Source organism: Diabrotica virgifera, chromosome 1 (genome assembly GCF_917563875.1).
Source record: "Diabrotica virgifera virgifera chromosome 1, PGI_DIABVI_V3a".
Lineage (NCBI taxonomy): Eukaryota > Metazoa > Arthropoda > Insecta > Coleoptera > Chrysomelidae > Diabrotica > Diabrotica virgifera.
In genome coordinates this window covers 214481952-214505286 of record NC_065443.1, presented here as the reverse complement: position 1 = coordinate 214505286, position 23335 = coordinate 214481952, and the positions used below count along the sequence as shown (strand labels likewise).

The following is a 23335-nucleotide window of genomic DNA, read 5'->3' as shown; positions in this document are numbered from 1 at the left end:
GCAGTTTCTTGTTTGTTCTAGTCCTAGTATATTTTTTATATCTTCTTCAGTTGTTCCATTGTTTGATATTATGAAACCTAAATACTTGTACTTGTCTGTTCCTTTTGATATTGCCCTACAGATTGCCATGATGGTCGCCAACATCCGAAACGGATAGGCACTACAAGAAGAAGAAGTATGTTCCTTTGACTTGTTTATATATATAGACCGGTCACTCTAGTAGAGTATAGGTCGCTCAGGTTCATGAGCTATTTTAATCCATTTCCTGCGGTGGATTGGTCCGCATAAGTCCTCTTCATTATCCTTTATAGATTTTCGTGTTTTTTGCTTTCTCTGTGATCTGTTTCCATTCTTTCCTATTCTGTATTTTTTCTCTCCAGCCTGTAATTTCCATATTGCATATATCCTCTCGCAGTTGATCTTCCCATCTTATTTTCGGTCTTCCTCTAGGTCTGTTTATGACTGGCGTCCAATTTTTATCTGCCTAATTAGTTCATCCGCTCCTATTCTTTGGACGTGGCGAAACCATTTTAGTCTTTGTGCTTTAATGAATCTCACTACATCTTCTCCTTCCATTAGATTTATTATTTCGTGATTCATCAGAATTCGTATTTCTCCTTGATCTGTTTTGATTGGACCATGTATTCTCCTCATAATTTTTCTTTCTATTATTCTCAGTTTTTCTTCATCTTTTTTTGTAAGGCACATTGCTTCTGTATTGTATTCAGTTTTCTTTAGGTTTATTTCCATTCCATTTTTTGCATATTCCTGTCCCAGTTTTCTTATCATAAAACTGAGGTCATCTTCGTCTTGTGCGATAACTATTTTTTCGTCAGCAAGACTTAAGGTATATAGGTATTGCTCGGTTCTTACTGATATGCCCATTCCTCCGCACTTTCTTTACTTGGGTTTCAGGGTTTTGCTAGGATTATTTTGAACAGGGTAGGGGATGTGAATTTCTAATTTTTCCTTTATGGTCTTTCCATACGTCTACAAGTCTGATTAGAGACGATATAATATTGATTCCTCGATAGTTTCATAAAATATCTAATCGCAAAAAATAGAGCTTTCTATTATTCTCTATGTACGTTAGAAGTGGTATTTGTTCTTTAATCTTAAGGTGAGAGCCAAAATATGTGTAGTGTAAGGGAAAAGTTATAAAAAGGTATAAAAAAAATGAAAAATGTTTAATTATCGTTATAAATATTAAAAGTTATGAGTTTTATTTCCAAGGCACCGATTCTAACCTCCATTGTTGATTACTACTTGTATCACATTCATTTAAGACGAGTTCTTGAGCAAATTTTGTGGAGTTTCGTACGTCTAGACATTTGCTATTAGATACGTGGCGAATTTCATTAGTCTGAAACATAAAAATGTAAATATATAAACTATAATATGTAAGTAAGTACCCACAGTTTTTAGATATTTACAACGGTTGCCTATTCCGGCTAACCAATGAATATTTAGCCCGCGATTACGTCACGAGAGTACAGTCATTTGAATCGTAATATGATTAATCGGTATTTTTATGTCTTTGATGTATGCAATATAGTAAAGATAGTTATGAAATAAAGATGTTTAGTGGATTATAATAATACCCAATTATGGAAAACTGTTGATATTTGGATTTGGTACTTAAAATCAATCCGGACCGGTTGTTCACGTTTATCCAACCGTTAATGCAAGATTTACGGAAATATAGAACTTTACTTTAATCTTCATTTTACACTGAAAATGTGTCGCTTATACTGAATTTCCATCAATACAGGATTATCTATTGAATACATACCATCCTTAGAGGTCAGCTAGGATCATGTGAATTAAAATTACTTGTATAATTTATTGTAAATTTAAATAATAGGTAATAAATTTGACCACACTACAGCCTGTACCTGGCATTGTAAAATTCCACCAACTACATTATTATTACGTCAATACATAATGAAATTTTAACGTTTCAACCTACCTTATAAATATATATTCTTATTTAAGCTCCTACAATAGGTACGATGTACAACTATAATAAATAACTTTTAATGGATAATTCAAAATAACTTTTTACGGGAACCAACACTAACATTTCAAATACAAAAATATAAAGTAAAGTGGTACTAAATTCCTATACCCTATTGTTGACTGTAATTGCCTTGACCTTCTTTTAGCGCTCTTCATTACTCTATACATTACTAATATGAATACAACTTTGCTGAGACTGTCCCCTTGTTTTATTCCTCTCCTTAGGTTTATTATTGGAGACCTGTATCCGTTTATTTGTACTTTAGCGAGTACGTTTCTATATGTACTTTTTGCCACGCTTATTATCTTTTGCGGGATTTACAGGTTTTCCATTACTGACCATATTATTTCTCTATTTATAGAAACAAAAGCAGCTTTAATATCTATAAACGTAATATATAAGTCTTCTCCTATTTCGTTTTTCCTTTCAATTATATTTCTCAGTATGTATATATTATCTGTTGTTCCTCTTTCCTTCCTAAAAGCCGCTTGTTCTTCTTCTAGTTTTCCTTCCAGTTCTTTCCTGAGCTCCTTTCTATTATCCCGGTGTACATATACTTTACGGCAAGCGTCCACAGACCCGCATCGTACGCATCGTACGCAACGGATTTTAGTTTGACAATCGATAATGCGATCCGTACGATGCGGATCAGTGGACGCGGTTACATAAGTTTCTGTACAAGGCAAACTAAAATCCGTTGCGTACGATGCGTCCGATGCGTACGATGCGGGTCTGTGGACGCTTGCCACAGTGGCATAATAATAAGCATATGGCCCTATAGTTATCACATTCCGCTTCATCTCCTATCTTGTGTATTGGTATTAATAATTTTCTTCCCAGTCTTTCAGTATCGTTTCTGTTCTCCATGTTTGCCCCAGTGGCGTAGCGTGAGTGTCGGCGGCCCGGGGCGGAGGACAATTTTGCCGCCCTATTATTTAGGTATTTTAATTTAATGTATATTATACATTACATACATTAATTATAGAGAACTTTTCGGCGAGAACAGTCATCATTATTTTGCATTATACAGGTTAGATTTTAAATAAAAAAGTTTATCTAAATTTTACAATCACGTTTATTAATTCTCTGTCAATATTAACTGCAAAGCATTTACTTTCTGGGCGCACAATCTTATGTCAGTCCCCTTGTTTGTAAATATTTTTGTGCATCATTCACTTCATGTAGCACCGGTTGCCACAGGCCCAAAAAACAAAGAAAGGAAAATGACTGCATCGAAACTAGTAAAGCACCTGCATCTCTGTACTAGTGTTTAAGCTTTCACCTGCCTCTGTCAGTTTTTCCAAAGTGACAAAAATATCTTTGTAATCATGCCATGTCACATTTACGGCATCGTCTCTTGCACTCCTCCGCGTGTCTTGAACACTTTTGAAGAAGATTTTGCCTGTAGCTGCTATCTGAAATTCCTAACGATGTGTCGATGAGAAAAAAAAAAAAAAAAGAATAGCAACGTTCTAAAGTGCCGAAAAAAGTTACTGGATTCACCTCAACTGAGGCAGCGTGTAAACAAACCAGATTTAACGAATGCTTTGAGCAAGGTACGAATTCAGCTTTAGGGTTTATTTCTTGAATTCTTTGCTGAACTCCTGAATACTTTCGAGACGTAACAGCAGCATTATCATATGCTTGGCCTCTACAGTTGCTTATATCTAGGCCATCAGCTTGAATCGTGTCCAAAATCATCTTTGAAATTCCTTCAGCAGTTTTGTCTTTAGTTTCAATGAAATCTATAAAAGATTCCATTACTTTTACTTCCTGATTTTCAATTACTACGTATCTTAATACCTGACTTGTTTGATCTTTATGAGAAAGATCTGGAGTGCTGTAGTACCTCGAGTAAACTTTTTTATTTGTCCGATGATATGTTGGCGAACATTATTTTCCAAAATGGCAATAAATTCGTTTTGTATCTGTGGTGACATATAAGTGATTGAAATTTTGCTACACATTTTAGAACTTACAAGATGTTCACGAAGTACAGGATCGTATTTTGCAATTAAATTAACCAATTCTAAAAAGTTTTCTCTATTGGTACTGGTGTCGTTTTCTATATGTCCACGTAAAGCTAAATTTCGTCTGGCAAGAAATCTTATAATATCAAACATTCTGGATCAGAATTTCCTGCCATTTCTTTATTTCTTTTACCACTGTCTTGCTCTTTTTTGTCAATAGTCCGTCCTTTTTGTCTGCTCTCCAACTCCTTCCATTTGCAATAATATTGGATGTGTAGTGCACTTGATTCATGACTTGAAAGCTTAGGATTTAATTTTCACCAAGTAAAATCCATCAGTTGAGCAAACTTTAGATCCATTCAGTGTATTTACGTTCTCAAATAAACGACAACAAAAGCAAAATAATGATGCTTTAGATTTAGATGGAGAATAAGCCATCCAAGTACGTAAAACTTTTTCGCCGTTAATCAATGTACGGTAAAACCATTCCTCAGTAAGCCGTCTTGTATCTCCTTTTGATTTTAAAGATTCCGTGCTCCTTTCAATCGGTCCGAATTTATAGTTGCGATAAAAATATAAAATGGTTCAAATATTTACAAAATATTTTTATTATTTATTGTTAAATTTGGCCGCCCCCTAAAAAGTACCGCCCGGGGCGGACCGCCCCTGCCACCCCCACTACGCTACGCCACTGGTTTGCCCCATTACCAGTAGCTAAAGTTTGCCTTGTCCTCCCACGTACTTCATCATCCCTGATCTATGTCATCGGCACATCCCGCTTTTCCAATCTATATTCTTGCCAATCCTTCTTTAATCTCTTTGATATTAATTTCTTCTACCCGATTGTCCCTATCATCTTCTCTTTCTTGCTGTCGTATAATTTTTAAAATTCAAAATTTTTTGTCGGTGCGGTGTCGAGAATCGAACTCGTTCGTTTTGGGCTGGATATTAGAGTAGGTATCTTAGCTGCTGAGCTGCGATCGCCACATATAAATATATTAAAACAAAAGACATGTTAGGTAAGGTAAAGTTTTCAATCCTAATAGCGACATTAATAATATTGATTATTTTTTTCACCTGTCAAATTCTGATGTTTTTGCTTTTTCAGCCAATCACCACGCGTCGTTCTAGCCAATCATTGAGTGTAATACTGATAAAACAGCCTCTTCCTTGACTGTTTACCAATTACACCACTGCACTGTGGTGAACTCACCCAGCGTAGCTGGGTAAGACCACGAAGCAAGTAGGCCGCGCAATTTTGACCGATTTAAATTTTCGCGATTTAACATCGTCATAATTTAATTGAAACAAAATGGACGTTAGCGTTAGATTTGGTGACAATAATCATGAACAAATTAAAGATTTGTTAAAAAATAATACGCCTCAAAATACAATTAAGACAAAAAGGTCTGTTTGGACACAATTTGAGCAATTTTGCACAGTAAGGAACTATCAGTTGAATGATAATACAAGTATTCAAGAAATTGCAAAAGTTCTTGAAGATTGGGGAATGAATATGAAGAAAATGAATGGTGAAGATTACAAGGAATACTCTGTTAAAACTATTTGGAATGTAAAAGCCAAAATGATTAAAGAAAAATATTTTTCAGAGTTTAATATAAGTTTTAACCCGTTTATCGACATTCAATTTAAGAAGGCAAGAGACGTGAGAAATGCAAAAAGGAAAGAGTTACAAAGTCGTCCCGAAAAAAGAAAACAAAGTGCTATAGCGCTGGATGAAAAAGAATATTTGAGTATTATAGACTTGTGCGATGAAAATAATCCGCTAGGATTAGAGATGAAATTTTTTCATGTTGTCTCTTACGAGTTAGCATGGCGCGGTGGTGAGGGTGTTCATTGTAGAATTGATTATTTCAAATATGAAATAAATAATGCCGGCAAAGAAACAGGAAGGATTAAATATAATACAATTTTTACCAAAACATGCCAAGGTGGTCAAAAAAAGTGTTCGGATTCAAAATGGCTGACACCAAACATTAAAGATCCAGAAAGATGCCCAATAAGACTATATAAAAAAATCATGGAGAAGCGTGGTAAAACTATTACCAGTGATAGATTTTTCCTTACCCCAAATCCATACTGGCAAACAGGTAATGGAATATGAACAGGTAATGGAACTCTGCAAAAAAATGCGGATTGGACACACAAAACCGAAAAATAACAAATCATTTAAGCCGATCCAGTGTAGTATCTCATCTTGTTAAGGCAGGAATTCAAGAACAGGAGGCAATAAAAATAACTGGACATGCCACAGCTTCTTCGTTAAAACCTTATTTACAAGTTAATGAAGAACATCATAAAAAAATTATTAATAAACTTAGAACAACTACTACAACTGAGTGCATTGCCAGTATGTACATCAACTGCGACTGTAATTAATGATACTGAAAGTGACGACAGATTAGACGTTACGAACGACATTGGAAAATCTCATATTAGTTACAAAAATTGTGTTTTTATTAATTGTTCATTTTCGATTTAAACAGTTTTTTATGTATTAACAATATAATAAATAAATTGGTTCATTTTTAAATCATAAAATAATTTATCTATAACCTACTTAAGATATTGATCCTAGTTGTCTTAAAAATATTTCACAGATGCCCGTATTTACTAATAATACATATTGGTTCACAAAATAATCTTTTCAAATACCACTCGTCCTCTAAATTTTGCTTGATAAATTTTTTCGTTTTCATACTTAAACTTCTTTATTTAGGGTAAAATCACTCAAACAAACCGAAATGGATAAAATCACTCGTCCTTCGGACTCGTGATTTTATCATTCGGTTTGTTTTCGTAATTTTACCAAATAAAGAAGTTTTCGTGAAAACAAAAAAATTTATCGATAAAATTTAGAGGACTCGTGGTATTACCTTTGAAAAATATTAAAAATATTACTAAAAATTTTTAAATTGAAAACTTATTGGTTCATTTCCCTGGTGACAACTCCAAGGCTTCTATAATATGCAATTCACAACCCCTGTCTGCAGCTTGGTAAAGTTCCAACGGAAAATGGATCTAGTTACTCTATAGGAGTAATACTTCTTTTTCTTTCTCATAATCCTTAGTGCCCTTCAGGGCATCGGATTCAGGGCATCGGATTCGGATTCAGGTTCTTCATATCCCTCATACTGATGTGTCTTCTTTCACCTATATCCTGGATCTGGTCCATCCATGTCTTCTTCGGCCTTCCCTTTTTTCTTTTGTTTCCCATTTTGGCTTCATGTACCTTCTTTGTAAGTCTATTTTGCTCCATTCGTTGTATGTGTCCAAACCAGCTTAATTTTTTGTTTTCGATCTTCCTCATTATCGGTTCTTGTTCCAGCTCTCTTCTTATATCTTCATTTCTGAATCTATCAAACTTCGTAACTCCGGCTATTCTTCTCATGTATTTCATCTCGGTCGCATTTACCATTGATTCATGTTTCTTTTGGACAATCCATGTTTCCGCCCCATATGTCATTATCGGATTTACTATGCTGTTATATACTCTGAGTTTAGTTTTGTTGCCTATTTCTGACTTTCCAAAAATTGTATTATTTAAAGAGTAATACACGCTAGTTGCCTTCTTCAGTTTATTACTTATTGCCAAGTCCGTTTTCCCATCATCTGTTATTATGTTTCCCAAATATTCAAAAGTAGATACGTGTTCTATTACTTTTTCCCTTACTATTATATTAGTATTCCTTTCTCTTTTCTCATCTTCATTTATTATCATAAGTTTTGTTTTGTTAAGATTCATTTCCATTTTTAATTTATGTATCTCTTTTTGCCAAATATCTATTAGTTTCTGCATTTTTTCTACTGTGTCTGTGATTAAAACTATATATATAGGAGTAATACTAATATAAAAATAAAAATTTATACCATTTTTATTCAGTTGCAATGCGAAGACAAAACAATCTTATTTTTCACTTAGAATACGGAGCGCAGTCCAGCACTCTGAATCGACGATTTTCGACTCCTATTGGAGTCTCATCGGAGAGACGTAGGCCTTATTCACTGCAGCATCCATTTGGCTTGCATATTGTAGAAGCCTTGGAGGTGTCACCAGGGAAATGGACCAATAAGTTTTCAATTTAAAAATTTTTAGTAATATTTTTAATATTTTTCAATATTATTAATGTCGCTATTAGGAACTTTACCTTACCTTTCAATTGCCAGCTGACGCTAGTCACCTGATCCATTCACGTCAGTTGCGGTGTGGGAGATAAACTCTCGTTGTTGGTCACTCAGAGTATGGAGCAGCAGGCCTACATCTCTCCGATGAGACTCCAATAAGAGTCGAAAATCGTCGATTCAGAGTGCTGAACTGCGCTCCCTATTCTAAGTGAAAAATAAGATTGTTTTGCCTTCGCATTGCAACTGAATAAAAATGGTATACATTTTTATTTTTAAAAGACATGTTGTTACCTTTTTATCATACTCCCACTTCTGCCTGCTAGAACCGTGACAGGCAACAATTCGGACTTTCATAAGTCCGGTTTTAGGTTTCTCTGGACCATCAAGACAGATCGAATCATCGGTCATTATAAACCCGTCTTTGGTCATTACGAACATTTCAATTTCCACGTCGTCAGAGAGGCATCTAGAACAAAAAATTATATTCAGTCATATGGGGAACTACTTTACGTTTACCTACTGTATATAATAAGTGAACAATAGATAAACATAATTTTTAATTCTAAAAAGACAATAAGACCTTTATATTACGTGATCAACACATACATTTTATAGGTTTTATAATGTTTGTTTGAATTTCTTTATTTATTTTCTTTTTTCTTCATCTTAGCATGCTCCATAGGTCCTTTTGAACTCCATACATGCCATGTCTAATTTCTACTGAGAATCTTTTCGAATAAGTTTCTAACTTCCAAGTAAATTTCGTATATCTTCGGGTTTTGTTGCTCATGTATCTTATTTCGCATCTCATTTTTCCTTAGCTGCTATCTTGATTTTATATGTAAACTATGGTTTATAGTTTTTGGTCTGTTTCTGATGATATCTCTTTGTCTATTGCCTCTGCGGCACTATTTGTAATATTGACTTCTAGTTTTTCCCATGATTCTTCAACGCTGTGTATTTCTGTTATGCAGTTCCGGGATATCTTTCCTCCTATTCGTCTTTGGTAGAGGGGTTTAGTACCTACTCTCATTTTTCACGGCTTCTACATTCAATTTTGTTATGTAGGTTGGTGGTGTGATATCATTTGGTGACAGTATCGCTCTTACATCAAGTACACACACCCAAACTTATATGGAATCACCATGTATTTCAAAGTAATATTTATTTTTTTTGAAAAAACTTGTTATTGTTGCGAAGATTAAAGGTTTGTATTGAAAATAAACAAATATACAAGACAATCGGATAGTACAGCCCGGTATGGTATAGATTATTTGCTTGAGTTGCAAGTTGAACGAAAATAAATAAACTAACTTTTGCGTCCAAAAACGAAAATATGCCTCATGTGGGGTTATAGAACTTACAACGAGGAAAGATTATTGGTCTTGTGGAGAAAGTAATGTTCTCAGATGGACATAGCTGCAGAGCTAGGCGTAATACAGGGCGTTCTGTCCAAAACATAAGCTAGGTAACAGGAACTAGGAAAGCTCAAAAATAAAGCAAGGGAAAGTCGCCAAAAGTAATAACGGCTCTCCACGATCGTTTAATTGTCCAATCAGCTGGAAGACACCCAACCATTTCTCACCTGCAGCTCCAAAGGCAGCTTTTGGAAGCTACATGTGTAACTGTTTCAGTTGAAAGGATAAAAAGAAGAGTTCGTACCAAGAAGTATACAGCAGGTGACAGTTATGGGTTCCCGAGTTATCCAGGCAGCACAAGATTGATCGCCAAAATTGGTGTCTTCACCACCAAAACTGGAACATTGGGAATTAACAAAATGTGCTATTTTCAAAAACAGTCAGAATTTAATGTAATCAGATGGAAAATCAGATGACCCACGAAATCGTGTACTTAGAGGTCGAGGAAGACAAGCAAGAGCGAAAACTGTCAGATCTGTTCACAAATGTACAAGGGGAAGTGTAATGTTCTGGAGAGGAGTTGTGATCCGTAAAAAACTCCTTTAATTTTCATCCAATCAACTTTAACTGCTCACAGGTATGTTGATAACCTGTAGTCAGGCTCTGGAGAGGCGCAACAGGAGAAAATTTAATTTTATTTCATGATAATGGACCTCTACATACCATTAGAGTGACTAGAGACATCATTGAAACAAAAGGTATCCCTTGTTTGGAGTGGCCTGCTTGCTCACCTGTGCTTAATCCTATAGAGTATTTGTGGGATATGCTTAAAAGAAAAATTAGAGCTCACCGGGATAATCCACAAAACACCGCACGGCTAGTACAAGCTGCTTTTAAAGGATGGAGCAACCTACCACAATAAAATGTTGATAATTTGATTAGGAACGTGCCCACGCAAACTGAAGCTTGCATAAGGACTAGAGGTGATAACACTGACTACCACAAAATACAAAAAAAAATAAATAAAAACAAGTTAAACATTATTCCAATACAGAAGTAAAAACTTCGAGATGTATTCTGGTATAAAATCGTTTATTTAAAAACTATAAAATGTCATCGATTGCAGAACGTTTTCGTTCTAAACAGAACATCTTCAGTGCCTAGAATGAAGTATTTCCACGTTAGATTAAAGCAAAGGGTTAAAAATGTGACTGTTAAAATGAAAAAAGTGTGGGAATACTTACATCCTGCCGAGTATTTTGAAACTAGCACACCGTAAATAGTGTTAACATCATCATATATGGTTTACATAATGTAATATGTTAAAATGTTATGACTACAAGTCGATGTTAATGGATAAAGTGGAACACATGCTAAAAGGGTGCCATGGTTCCCTGCTCGAAGATACTAGGTACTTGCCAATTCAATGGGCACAGACCAACTGAGAAATTATGAAGTGGATTTACAATTTGACAAGGGTGACATGACATGACAAGATAAAGCCAATTTTTGGTTAAAGTTTCATTTGATTTTGGATTTTTTAATAAAATGCGGAGGTTTGTCTGCAAAAATAATTTAAATTATTTGAATAATAAAATCTACTGTAAAGTTTAAATTAGCAACTCTCTATTCCAGAATAACTTATATATTCATTAAATTTAATGCAGATATATTACGTGGTTTAAGTTGTGACGTCATCGGATGTGAAATGACGAGTTGAAAGTTAAGTTTGTGGAAACAAGGAAATACACTACATAGTAAGATAATTAGACTTGCATGGAAAAACAAAGCTAAACAAGCCGAGAAAACCAGAATTTAAGAGTGTTTTTATGTGATGAAATGTTGGTTGCCTAACAAGGCAAGCAGACAACAGGTTGAAGGTAAACGGTAGAATATTGCGAGAAAACAGTATATATACAAAAGGTGGCTATATGTTGTGTTAAATTTATTATTATACTATTGTAATGAATAATTATGTCTGTTAAAAGTTGGAAAATAGTTGTTAACAAAATTAAATAACTAAAGATTACTGTTAGTGAGGTAGATATATGTGTGAAGGATATGATTGTATATAGTATTGTGAAATGAATGAGAGTATGTAATAAAATAATAAAATTAAACTATGTGACATAAAGTCTAATTCATCTTTATGTAGTTTTGAAAGGACTGAATGAATTGGAAGTAATGTATCTTGATAGTCTACCAACGTGGAATAGTGAATAAAATAATTAGAATGAGAGCTACCAATATAGGTCAAATTGTGGGTAGGTGTCAGTATGTAAAGAAGAATCTAAATTGAATGAGTATATGAAATAGAAAAGTATGAGATTGATTTCTATTGGTGATAGTGGAGTAAATAGACTGAACTAAATGATATATATTTAAGTGCACAAACTTTATGAACGTATGTGATTGTAACTGAAATCAAACAAATGCAAAATGTGAAAAAATTTTTATTTTAAATTGGGATAAATGGATATTGGAAGTTGCCTGGTATGAATGGAAATGAAAAGATAGATGAAAAAAGAAGAATAGTGAATGCAATAAAACTTATGAAAGAAGTTTGACTGAATGGGTCGTAATGGATATAGGTGTGCAGTATCCTATTGTTAAGTAAAGTCTAAGAATCTAAAAAGAAAGCAGTGACAGAATGTTACTAAGTAAGGAAAGTGATATATATGACAGACCAGAGTGATTGGATGTATGGTGTTTTTTATTATTGTAAGCGGAGATGAGAGAAAATGAGTAAGTAACATAACAGGCAACAGGATAAGTGAGTGTGAAGAACATTCCAAAGAGACAATAAACCAGACCGATTTAAGGATTAATAATAATAAGAGGCATTTAAATAAATTATGAAAGAAATGGTGAGATGAGATATAGAGGACCTGAAAAAAAGAGACAGAGACACAAGGTCAAACCAGAAATGACTAGGAGTGGAGAAAAATATGAAGGATAGGAAAATAGAAGAATCAAAACTGTGTGAGGGATGGGATAGTGGGGGAGGCAGCAATGAAGTTGAAAAGAAATGCAAGTTGAGATATGGTTAATGGGTGATTAGTATGGAAAGAGAAGACTGTTATAAACTAGTAGTGTTAAACATTATTCGTTTTACATTGAAATTTTGTATGCTATTGACTTTAAAACAACTACTTTCAATTTGTTTGTTAAATACGTTATTGATTTATTTAATTGTTATGTATTTGTTATTAAATTGCTTTGAACAAATAAATATTGTTTGACTTCGTGTGTTCGTTTTTTTAAAATCGCCCGAAATAATAAGAAATATCAGGTGATTCCATATAAGTTTGGGTGTGTGTATGTGGCTTAGATGCAGTTTGGGTGCTGTTAGCAGTGGCGTAGCTGAAGATTGCCCCCTCCCCGCGACAATTTTTGTGGGCCCCCGTATTATAAACATTTACTAAAATATGTGTAAATGACAATATTTGACCTTTCTTTAATAAGTCTTCATCGGTTCGTGTTAATAGGTTTTTTGGGAATAGACATGAAAACCTATTATACTTTCATGTCTCTTAATCCGACAAAACTAAACCTATTAGTAAGTTGTTGCAATATTACATCTACATTTACATTGAAAACTTTAACTTCAAAACTTTTTTTGCTACAAGTTATTTTTTCGTCGCAGCTGAGCTCATCGTAAATTTTTTATACGTTTTTCCGTTTATTTTTAAATTCCGGTTTAATCTCCATTATTCTACTATTCCTGGTGCTTCTGCTAAGATTTCGGATAACGAATTTTTCATTTCTCGAAGATTATCACGAGTTTTTTCAAAAAGTTAAAAAACCGCAAACTCTGCCGTTTCAGATTTCAGAAGTTTTGATGTTAGTTGAATAAAGTTAAGTATTTTATATTGAATAGTAATGTTAACGGCAAATTCAAAATTATTCATATGCTCTAATAATGCATTAGCTTCTAATTTTTCATAGTTTTTTGATAGCAATGAAACTTTCGTTAAAGATTTCATTACTTGTCTGAAAGCTCGACGCAAAGCCATAACAGCACAACGGCGGATCCAGCAACCTTGCAAGGAGGGGGCAATGAAATAAAAATTTTTCGTCATTCGCGTACGCAGGATTCTTTTTCGGTATGGGCTGTTACTTTATTTTTATTCATGTACCATGTCCATTCAGAACGTTGGTTACTATCATAGCTATCTTAATTTTATTCACTGCCACCCTAAATCAACCACGAAGTGCTTTTTCGTCCTGGACTGCGTTTGCCTTCTATTTTCACTTGCATAATATTTTGTAGCAACTTATATTTGAAACTTCTCATTACATGCCAAAAAACTTCACTTTTCTCTTCTTGATGCCTTCTATAATCTCAGTAGTCTTGCTGAGACGTTCTAGTATTGTGGAGTTTCGAATCTTCTTCACCCAAGATACTTTTAAAATTATTCTATAGAACCACATTTCGAAAGACTCAAGGCGATTTAGGTAAGTAGATCGATTTTATTCACAGTCCAAGACTCGACACCATATCAGTAAGACCGAGAACACGTACTTTGGAGAAGGAATTCTGTTTTATGTTTCATTCCGTTATTCAGTTGTCAACAGGACACAAAACTCATTATTTATTTTCAATCGTAATTATCTCTTAAAAAAAAGGCGACACCAGGCGAAGTCTCAAGGAGGGGGCAATTGACCCCATTGACCCCCCCTTGGATCCGCGCCTGTAACAGCATCATGTCTGGATGACCACCGGGTTTCACATAACATTTTTAAGGTTGGCAAACGCGATGAATCCAAAGTGATAATAGTACATACGTAGTACATTCCATCTTTTAATACTTTCACTAAAAAAAACATATAATCTCTTAATTGTGTAGTAAAAAACCAAGTCCTGTACACCAGCAACGGCATCATTCAACACTAGGTTCTGACTATGGGATGCACATGAAGATGGGAAACCGTTTTTTCAATGTCAGTTATGCGCCTTTGTACTCCTGAATATACACCACTCATAACGCTTGCCCCATCATACCCCTTGCCCCATCATACCCCTTTTCTCTGCAGTTGTGTACGGAAAGGTGCTTTGATTGTAGAAATATTAAAATTTCATTTACAGGACCTTCTGCACTTTGGTCTAATATGCAAATAAATCCCAAAAAACTTCCAACAACTTCTGCTTTGGAAGGTAAATTATTTTCATCGCAAGTTATTTTAACATATCGGAAAATAAAACTAAGCTGATCGTGTTTTGAAATATCTTGAGAGGTATCAAGAATTATTGAATAAAAACAAATTTTTTAAATTAAATTATTAAATTTGTTTTCAGTTTCTTCAGCCAGCAAATTTATAACTACGTTTTGTATTTGGTGGCTCAAGTAATTTGTTAAGTTATTGTTTTTATCGGTTAATTTAGCTAAAACAGGATCATATTTAGCTAGTAAAAGATCCACCGACAAAAAATTACCTTTTCGGGATTCACTTTCATCTAAACTACTAACATGCCAACGAAACGCTAAATTGCACCTTTCACCTGGAAAGAGTAAGAGTTACGTCATCATTACTTTCTTCCAAATTCCCTATTTCGATGCTTATTAGGAAAATATGTTTTGGTCCTCAATTTAAAGAAAGAAGAAGTATTAAGCTTGAAGCCTTTAAGGAGCCCCTCCTATTGCGGGCCCTGCGGGCCTGTCTGCTACGCCACTGGCTGTTAGTGATGGTACCTATAATAGTCGACCATTCAATTTTCGTCTCTGGTTGTTGTTAAATGTATTATGTTGTGGATTTTGGTCGAAGCATGTATTGTTTATACGTAATTTATTATGGGCGTACAGGTTTATCAGTTTTTCTTTCTGCATAACTCCTGCTATTAGACCAGGGCATTTAGCACTAAAAAAACCGCAATAAATCGATTTTTAAATACAGTACCTAGACACTTGCACTATTGCATTGCGTTCAGGATGATGCCAGGAAAAATTCTACTACAGAAAAATGGGTGGAAATTCATAATTGCATCTTAAAGTGCATAAAATGCATCCAAAAGTGCACAAACATGTCCAAATAAGTATATTAAGGGCCAGATTTTGTTATTCGGTGGTTTTTGGGGTCGCTGAATACGACTACGCTATCAGAACCGACCCCCCGGAGCACCTGGTGCACAGGGTCACCGTTAAGGCACGTCATCTGGAGGTTTGAGGAGGCACGCCTAAATTGATGCAAACAGATTACTTGGAGGTTTTTGGAGTCATTGAACACGAATATCACGAATACTCCATCAGAACCGACTCCCGGAGCACCCGGTGTCTAGTGTCACTGCTAAGACACGTCATCTTCTGGAGTTTCGAGGATTATCAGCATTAAATTGCACTACTAGATTACTTGGACGGTCTTTGGGTTTGTTGAAAACGAATGCGCCATCAGAACTGACATCCGGGGCACCTGGTGTCTAGGGCCACGTCATCTTCTGAAGTTTCGAGGGATTTCGGCACTAAATTAATGCAAATCGATTACACGAGGGGTTTTTGGGGTTACTGAATACGAATACGCCATCAGAACTGACCCCCGGAACACCTGGCGCCCACGGTCATTGGAACTGCTAAGAAACGTGATTTTCTGGAGTTTCCAAGGTTTTTGGCCTTAAATTCATGCAAATAGATTACTAGGCGGTTTTGGGGTTGCTGAATACGAATACGCCATTAGAACCACCTGGTTCCTAAGTTCAATGCTAAGGTATGTTATCTTCTGGAGTATTCGCGGCATATTGTCATCTGTGATCTGTCCGTTCTCCGAGGCCGTTCTAATAGTTCTGTGAGTACAGCCCCTCTTTACCAAAGGTAGATTACTAGCCTTACCTGTGAAGCCTCCTTCTTTGTCCCTACTCAACATAATTTCCCTATTTAACATAATCAGTTTTCTGAATTAGATAACAATAACGATAATATGTTTTACTTACAGGTCCACAGTGGCTATGCCCATCGGTTGATTCATTAGATGCTTTTGATCTGGTTTCACTAGACACATATTCTTTCCTACATTTTTTATTTTCCCAAAGAATCTATCGTTCCTAGGAAAGAAATGCTGCGGCCAAACGTTGTTTAAATACCAATCGAATGATTCACAATTCAGTCTTTTCCTTAACTGCAATCTGGCTGTTACGTTTTGATCTTCTCTTACCTTTCTAAAATAAGTTGTATAGTCAGAATCAAATAATTGTTTATTAGACTAGGGCGGAGCTGTGGAAATACGTCTATTTTTGGATTTGCGAGGTGACATTCGGATTTTTGCAGATAAAGTTAGGTGACAACTTCAGTAATTATACTCGACTTATGCTCCTTCTCAAATATGCCCGGAACATTAATAAAAAAATTTAAATATTTAAAAATTTCGAAAAACATCGATTTTTTCTACTTTCTTTGCTTATAACTTTAAAACGATTCATTTTGGAACAAAGTCGTAGGAAAATAAAATAAAGATAATTGAATTTTGTATGATAAACGACTAGTTAAAAATGTCTTAAATTATTACCCTTTCTGCAAAATAGCAATAAATATAAAATAAGGGGGCAAAATAAGCCTGTTTTTATCAATGTTTTTTAACCACTTAGAACTTTCGTAATTCGCTTATAGTCCAGTCGGGTTAGACGAATAACAGGCCTAACCTTGCATTAGGAGCTGCCCCAAATTTTATTTTTTTAATCTTTAGGGGGGTCAATAGTAGTGTAAATTTAAAATCTCGACTGAATTCCGCCATTGCTTTAGCCGCCATCTTGATTTTAAACGAGAAGCGTTTTTGCTCAATATCTCCGCCCTTTTCAACTTTTCGATAAAAAGTATAACAACCAAAATTGTTGAAAATGTAATTTTCTAAAATAGTGACAGTTATATACACTAAGCACCAAAATTAACGCACCACCTTAAAAATGGGACATTTTTGATGTCTGGTATTTCCTAAACCTGTTGTCCGATTTGAGTGATTTTTTTAGTATATTATAGCTTTGTTTTTCAAGAATATCGATGTAATAATATTATTGCTAAAGAGGTAAGTGTCATTGTATACCGGGTGTAACAATGATAGTGTGTTTTTTCCTCAAAGTTTGGAACACCCTGTGGAAAATTCAAGCGTATATAAAATATTGAAATTAAAGCTCAACTGTAGCCTTAGGCTTTCTTAACATTTTGCTTTTTGATTCATTCGTTTATGTTGGATAATAAAAAAGTTAGGTACTTTAACAACTAGCAATGTTATTCATCAATACAGGGTGTTTCTAAATAAGTGCGACAAACTTTAAGGGGTAATTCTGCATGAAGAAATAATGACCGTTTGCTTTATAAACAGATGTCCACAAATGCTTTGTTTCCGTGATACGTGATGTTGAATTTTTTCTTACAAACTGACGATTTATTTATTGCTCTAAAACTGGTTAAGATATGCTTATGAAATTTGGTAGGTTTTAAGAGGTAGTTATTGCGCATTTTTTGACATACAACTAAGAATTTGATATTCACCATTGGCGTGTATACGGGTATAAACATTTTAGATACATTCCGTATGAATATAAAATTCTTAATTGTATGTCAAAAATGCGCAATAACTGCCTCTTAAAAACTGCCAAATTTCATTTGTATATCTCAACCGGTTTTAGAGCAATAAATAAATCGTCAGTTTGCAAGAAAAAATTCAACATCTTGTATCTCGGAAACAAAGAATTTGCGGACATATGTTTATAAAACAAAAGGTCATTATTTTTTCATGCATAATTACCCCTTAAAGTTTGAGGCACTTATTTAGAAACACCCTCTATTGATAAATAACATTGCTAGTTGTTAAAGTACCTAACTTTTTTATTATCCCACATAAGCGAATGAATCAAAAAACAAAATGTTAACAAAGCCTAAGGCTACAGTTAAGTTTTAATTTTAATATTTTATATACGTTAGAATTTTCCACAGGGTGTTACAAACTTTGAGGAAAAAACACACTATCATTGTTACACCCGGTATACAATAACACTTACCTCTTTAGCAATAGTATTATTACGTAGATATTCTTGAAGAACAAGGCTATATTATACTAAAAAAATCACTCAAATCGGACAACAGGTTTAGGAAATACAAGACATCAAAAATGTCCCATTTTTAAGGTGGTGCGTTAATTTTGGTGCTTAGTAATTTTGGTAATTATCTCGTTTATTGTTAGTTTTACGACAAAAATCTTCCTATACAAAAATAGAGAGAATTAAATTCTACCCAATTTGAGTTTCTTTCATCTTTTGCTAAAGTTAATATTAAAGGTAGAATGATTGATACATGATTGATTTTGTAGCAATTGTTTTTGTTCAATATCTACGCCATTTTCAACTTAAATTGTTCCAAATATGATTTCCTACAATTTATTTTTAACAATTTTTTTCATGTGGTTGATATTTTCCGAGTTAAGTGGGAAAATAGTAAAAAGTGGTGGGGGAAGCATAATTACTGAATTGAATCGATTTTTCGAGCTGCCCCAAATTTTATAATTCTCTCCTTTAGGGGAGATCAATAGTAGTGTAAATTTAAAATCTCGACTGAATTCCGCGGTTGTATTAGCCGCTATATTGATTTTAAAGGAGAACCGTTGTTGCTTAATATCTCCGCCATTTTCAACTTTTCGACAAAAACGGTAGGAACTAAAATTGTTGAAAACGCAATTTCCTACAATTTCTTTTCCACAATTTTTTTATGTGATCAATATTCTCCGAGTTAAGGAGAAATTGTCTCATTTATTATTAATTTTACGACATAATTGTACATAAACAAAAATATAGAGAATTATATTTCATACAATTTTTGAAACTTCCAATGAAACACCAACCAAACTAAGTACATAAAAGACATAAATAATAACTTCAATAACTAAATAATAACTGCATTATGTATACTTAATTTTATTAACTAGCGGATTTTATTGGTTGAATTTGTCTGTCGATAATTAAGTTTCATGTCAGCTAACATATTTTAATATTTCAACAATTTTTTTTAATTTTGGAGCCCGTTGGGGGGAAGTTTTCATTCCCCCCTCTTAGACCCGTCACTGGTTCTCTCGAAAAATTGTAGTAAATCGTAATTGCAACAATTAGTCAGTCCTTACACTTTTGGTAGAAAAGTTGAAAATGGGGAAGATATTGAACAAAAACAATTGCTTTAAAATCAATCGGGTCTTACGCTCGCGTCTTTATCGCATACGTACTACCTTAAATATTGATTTTATCAAAAAAATGAAGGGGGTCAAAATTGTACAAAATTCTATTCATTTTTGTATTGGTTAAAATTTGTTGTAAAATAATAATAAACGAGATAATTCAATAAATCAATAATTATGCTTTAACTGTCACTGTTTTTTCCCCATAACTCGGAAAATATGGACCACACGAAAAAAATTATAATAAACAAAATTATAGAAAATCGCATTTTTAACAATTTCAGTTTATATATTTTTTGTCGAAAAGTTGAAAATGGCTGAGATATTGAGCAAAAACGGTTCTCGTTTAAAATTAAGATGGCGGCTAACGCAACGGTCAAATTCAGTCGAGATTTTAAATTTATACTATAAAGATTAGAAAAATAAAATTAGGGGCAGCTCCTAATGCAAGGTCAAATGGTATCCCTACTGGGCTATTAGAAAATTCTTACATCATACTTAAATAGTTCACCAAATTTCATTAAAATCGACCTGGTAGATTTTGCACAATAATTTTGAAATTTAATTTTTTTTAAAAAAGTTCAAATTTTTAAAATAACTTTTTGAAGAAAAAGTAGACCATTTATGCCTGGTTGCACCAACAGATCTTAGGCTTAAGCCGAGTATATCATAATATAATTACAATAAAATATAATAAGAATATCATAATATAATAATAGATATACTTGATAACAAGGTAAGAATCCAAAATTATGGTGCAACGTAAGTGATACGGCCGGTGGTCCTATCTATAAGCAGAGCTTAGCTAAGCTGGAGCTTAAGATCTGTTGGTGCAACCAGGCATTAGAAGTTTACAATTTTTTTTTACATATAAAGAGGTTCTCTACGTATCTAATACACTTTACAGAATTAAAATCGGATTATTTAATCGGCCTCTGCACTGTTTTAAAGTTATGAACAATTTCTTGGCTTATAAACAAATACAGTGAGGGCGTTTGTGTTGGCATAAATTCATTTTCTCGAGAATAGGCGTCTCTGGAGATAAATCCCGAAACAGGTCGATTTTTATTTTTAAATTCTAATTTTTTGGTATATATATATCATACTAGTGACGTCATCCATCTGGGCGTGATGACGTAACCGATGATTTTTTTTAAATGAGAATAGGTGCCGTGTGATAGCTCAATCGAAAGACTATTCAATTTTGTATTCACTACTATAAACATTAACATAATTATTTATAAAGGGTTTTGAATTAAATTTTTTTTTTAATTAAATTAATTCCAATATTTAGATTACGTCATCACACCCAGATGGATGACGTCACTAGTATGATATTTATGCCAAAAAATTATAATTTAAAAATAAAAATCGATCTGTTTCGGGATTTATCTCCACAGTCGCTCATTCTCCAGAAAATGAATTTATTCCAAGTCAAACGTCCTCACTGTATTTGTTTATAAGCCAAAACATTGTTTATAACTTTAAAACAGTGAGGCTACCTATTCTTAACAAAAAGGTCGGTCAGACTTAGATAACCTTAACTTAGATTACTAATTCGATAGTTTAGATAAGATATATCATGTTTATGTATGTAGGTTCTATTTACTTTGTTTCTGGCCGCATGGTCTAATCCTAAAGCCAATAAAAAAACAGTGAGGCCGCTTAAATAATCCGATTTTAATTCTGTACAGTTAGATAGTTAGAGAACCTCTTTATATGTAAAAAAATTAGGAAACTTCTAAATTGTCTACTTTTTGTTCAGAAAGTTTTTAAAAAATTTGAACTTTTTTAAAAAAATTTAGATTGCAAAATTATTATGCAAAATCCATTAGGTCGATTTTAATGAAATCTAGTGAACGGTTTAAGTATGTTGTAAGAATTTTCTAAGCGAAATATGAAGGTTCTAAGTGCAACCAAAGTTTTTGAAAAACATTGAATAAAAACAGCCTTTTTTGCCCCTTTATTTTCTATTTATTGCTATTTCGCAGAAAGCGTAATAATTTAAGACATTTTAAACCAGTCGTATATTATACAAAATTCAATTATCTTTATTTTCCTTCCCTACGACTTTGTTCCAAAATGAATCGTTTTAAAGTTATAAATAATGAAAGTAGAAAAAAATCGATTTTTTTCGAAATATTTAAGTATTTAAATTTTTTTATTAATGTTCCGGGCATATTTGAGAACTAGCATAAGTCAACTATTTTGCAGAAAGGGTAATAATTTAAGACATTTTAAACCAGTCGTATATTATACAAAATTCAATAATCTTTATTTTCTTTCCCTACGACTTTGTTCCAAAATGAATCGTTTTAAAGTTATAAACAATGAAAGTAGAAAAAAATCGACTTTTGTCGAAATATTTAAGTATTTAAATTTTTTCATTAATGTTCCGGGCATATTTGAGAACGAGCATAAGTCAATTATAATTATTAAAGTTGTCACCTAACTTTATCTGCAAAAATCCGAATGCCACCTCTCACATCCACCTCAAAACGGATCCGCCATAGTCTATATTAACAAAATAAAAAAAAATAAAATTTAGTATTCGAAATATAGCAAAAGAAGAATATTTGGAAGAGATACTCGGAAAAAAGTTTTCATGATGACTATTTCACTAGACTATTTTTAACTGATAAAACGTCATAGCAACGCCACGTTTCCTACTGACAAAATTCCTTCCTGCCCGTGATCTCTCAGCGACAAAATTATGACAGATCCGTCACGAAGGTGTCTGGTAATTTTATTGTTGTCACTTTGACAAACGTCATTGAGGCGTAATTAATTTTGGACAGTTATAATGAATCCAGACAAAAAATCAAGATTTGGATGCCAGTCAGGTGAAAGATGTATGTACTACCATAACGGAACTAGCATAAATTCTCGAGGATTATGCTTTTAACATAAAAAAAGCAATGGTGAAGACTATAAAGAGTCGTTTGTAAAGTCAATGTGGAATACTACAGCAAAAATGGTACAAGAAAATATTTTACGGAGTACGGCATAAAAATCGACCCTTTCACAGATATATCTTTCAAATGTGCAAGATTGGCCAGAGGTACCAAGCGGAGGCAGATTCAAAGTGTTCAAGAAAAAAGAAAACTCAGTTCAAATGCATTATCCACCGAAGAACTATTAAAAATCATCCAAAGCTACGTCGAGGAAACCCCCGATGGAACACAAAAAAGTTTTTTCACCTTTGCTCATTTGAACTTGCTTGGAGAGGCAATGAAGCCGTAAACTGCAAGATTCACTTTTTCCAGCAGGAATTTGATGTTATGGGAGAATTTACGGGTCAAATTTAATACAACAGCATTTTTCCAAAACAAATCAAGGCGGTTCGAAAAGTTTGGCAAGCAGCAAATGGCTGGTAAGAAATTCATAAAACAAAAATTTATGCCCAGTTAGATTATTTTTGAAATTAATGGAAAAAAAGGGAACAAAGATTTTATCAGACAGACTCTTTCTTACCGTTCACCTCAACTGGAAGGATAGGATCTTGGTTCAAAAACTGTCCACTTGGAATCAACATCGTATCTAAGTGGACAAAAATGTCAGCTGACAAAATTGGAATAGACACAAAAAAACATAAAATAACAAACCATTCTCATCGATCTTCAGCTGTGTAAGCCTTATTCAAACAAGGCGTTGCTGAACAGGAGTTAATTAAATAAACGGTTCACTCAAATGCA

The 23335-nt window shown here is 33.7% G+C and overlaps 1 protein-coding gene across 1 annotated transcript in view; it reads right to left on the bottom strand.

Annotated features, from left to right (window-relative positions):
• Nucleotides 1–1170: 1170 nt before the first annotated feature.
• Nucleotides 1171–23335, bottom strand: part of LOC114337941 (polypeptide N-acetylgalactosaminyltransferase 3) — a 60059-nt gene continuing 37894 nt past the window's right edge. The window contains exons 8-10 of the mRNA XM_050647085.1: nt 16417–16641; nt 8428–8602; nt 1171–1363 (exon numbers count right to left, since the gene is read on the bottom strand). Coding sequence (XP_050503042.1) covers nt 1223–1363; nt 8428–8602; nt 16417–16641 — 541 coding nt within the window. The 3' untranslated portion in view covers nt 1171–1222. The remainder of the gene's footprint in view (nt 1364–8427; nt 8603–16416; nt 16642–23335) is intronic.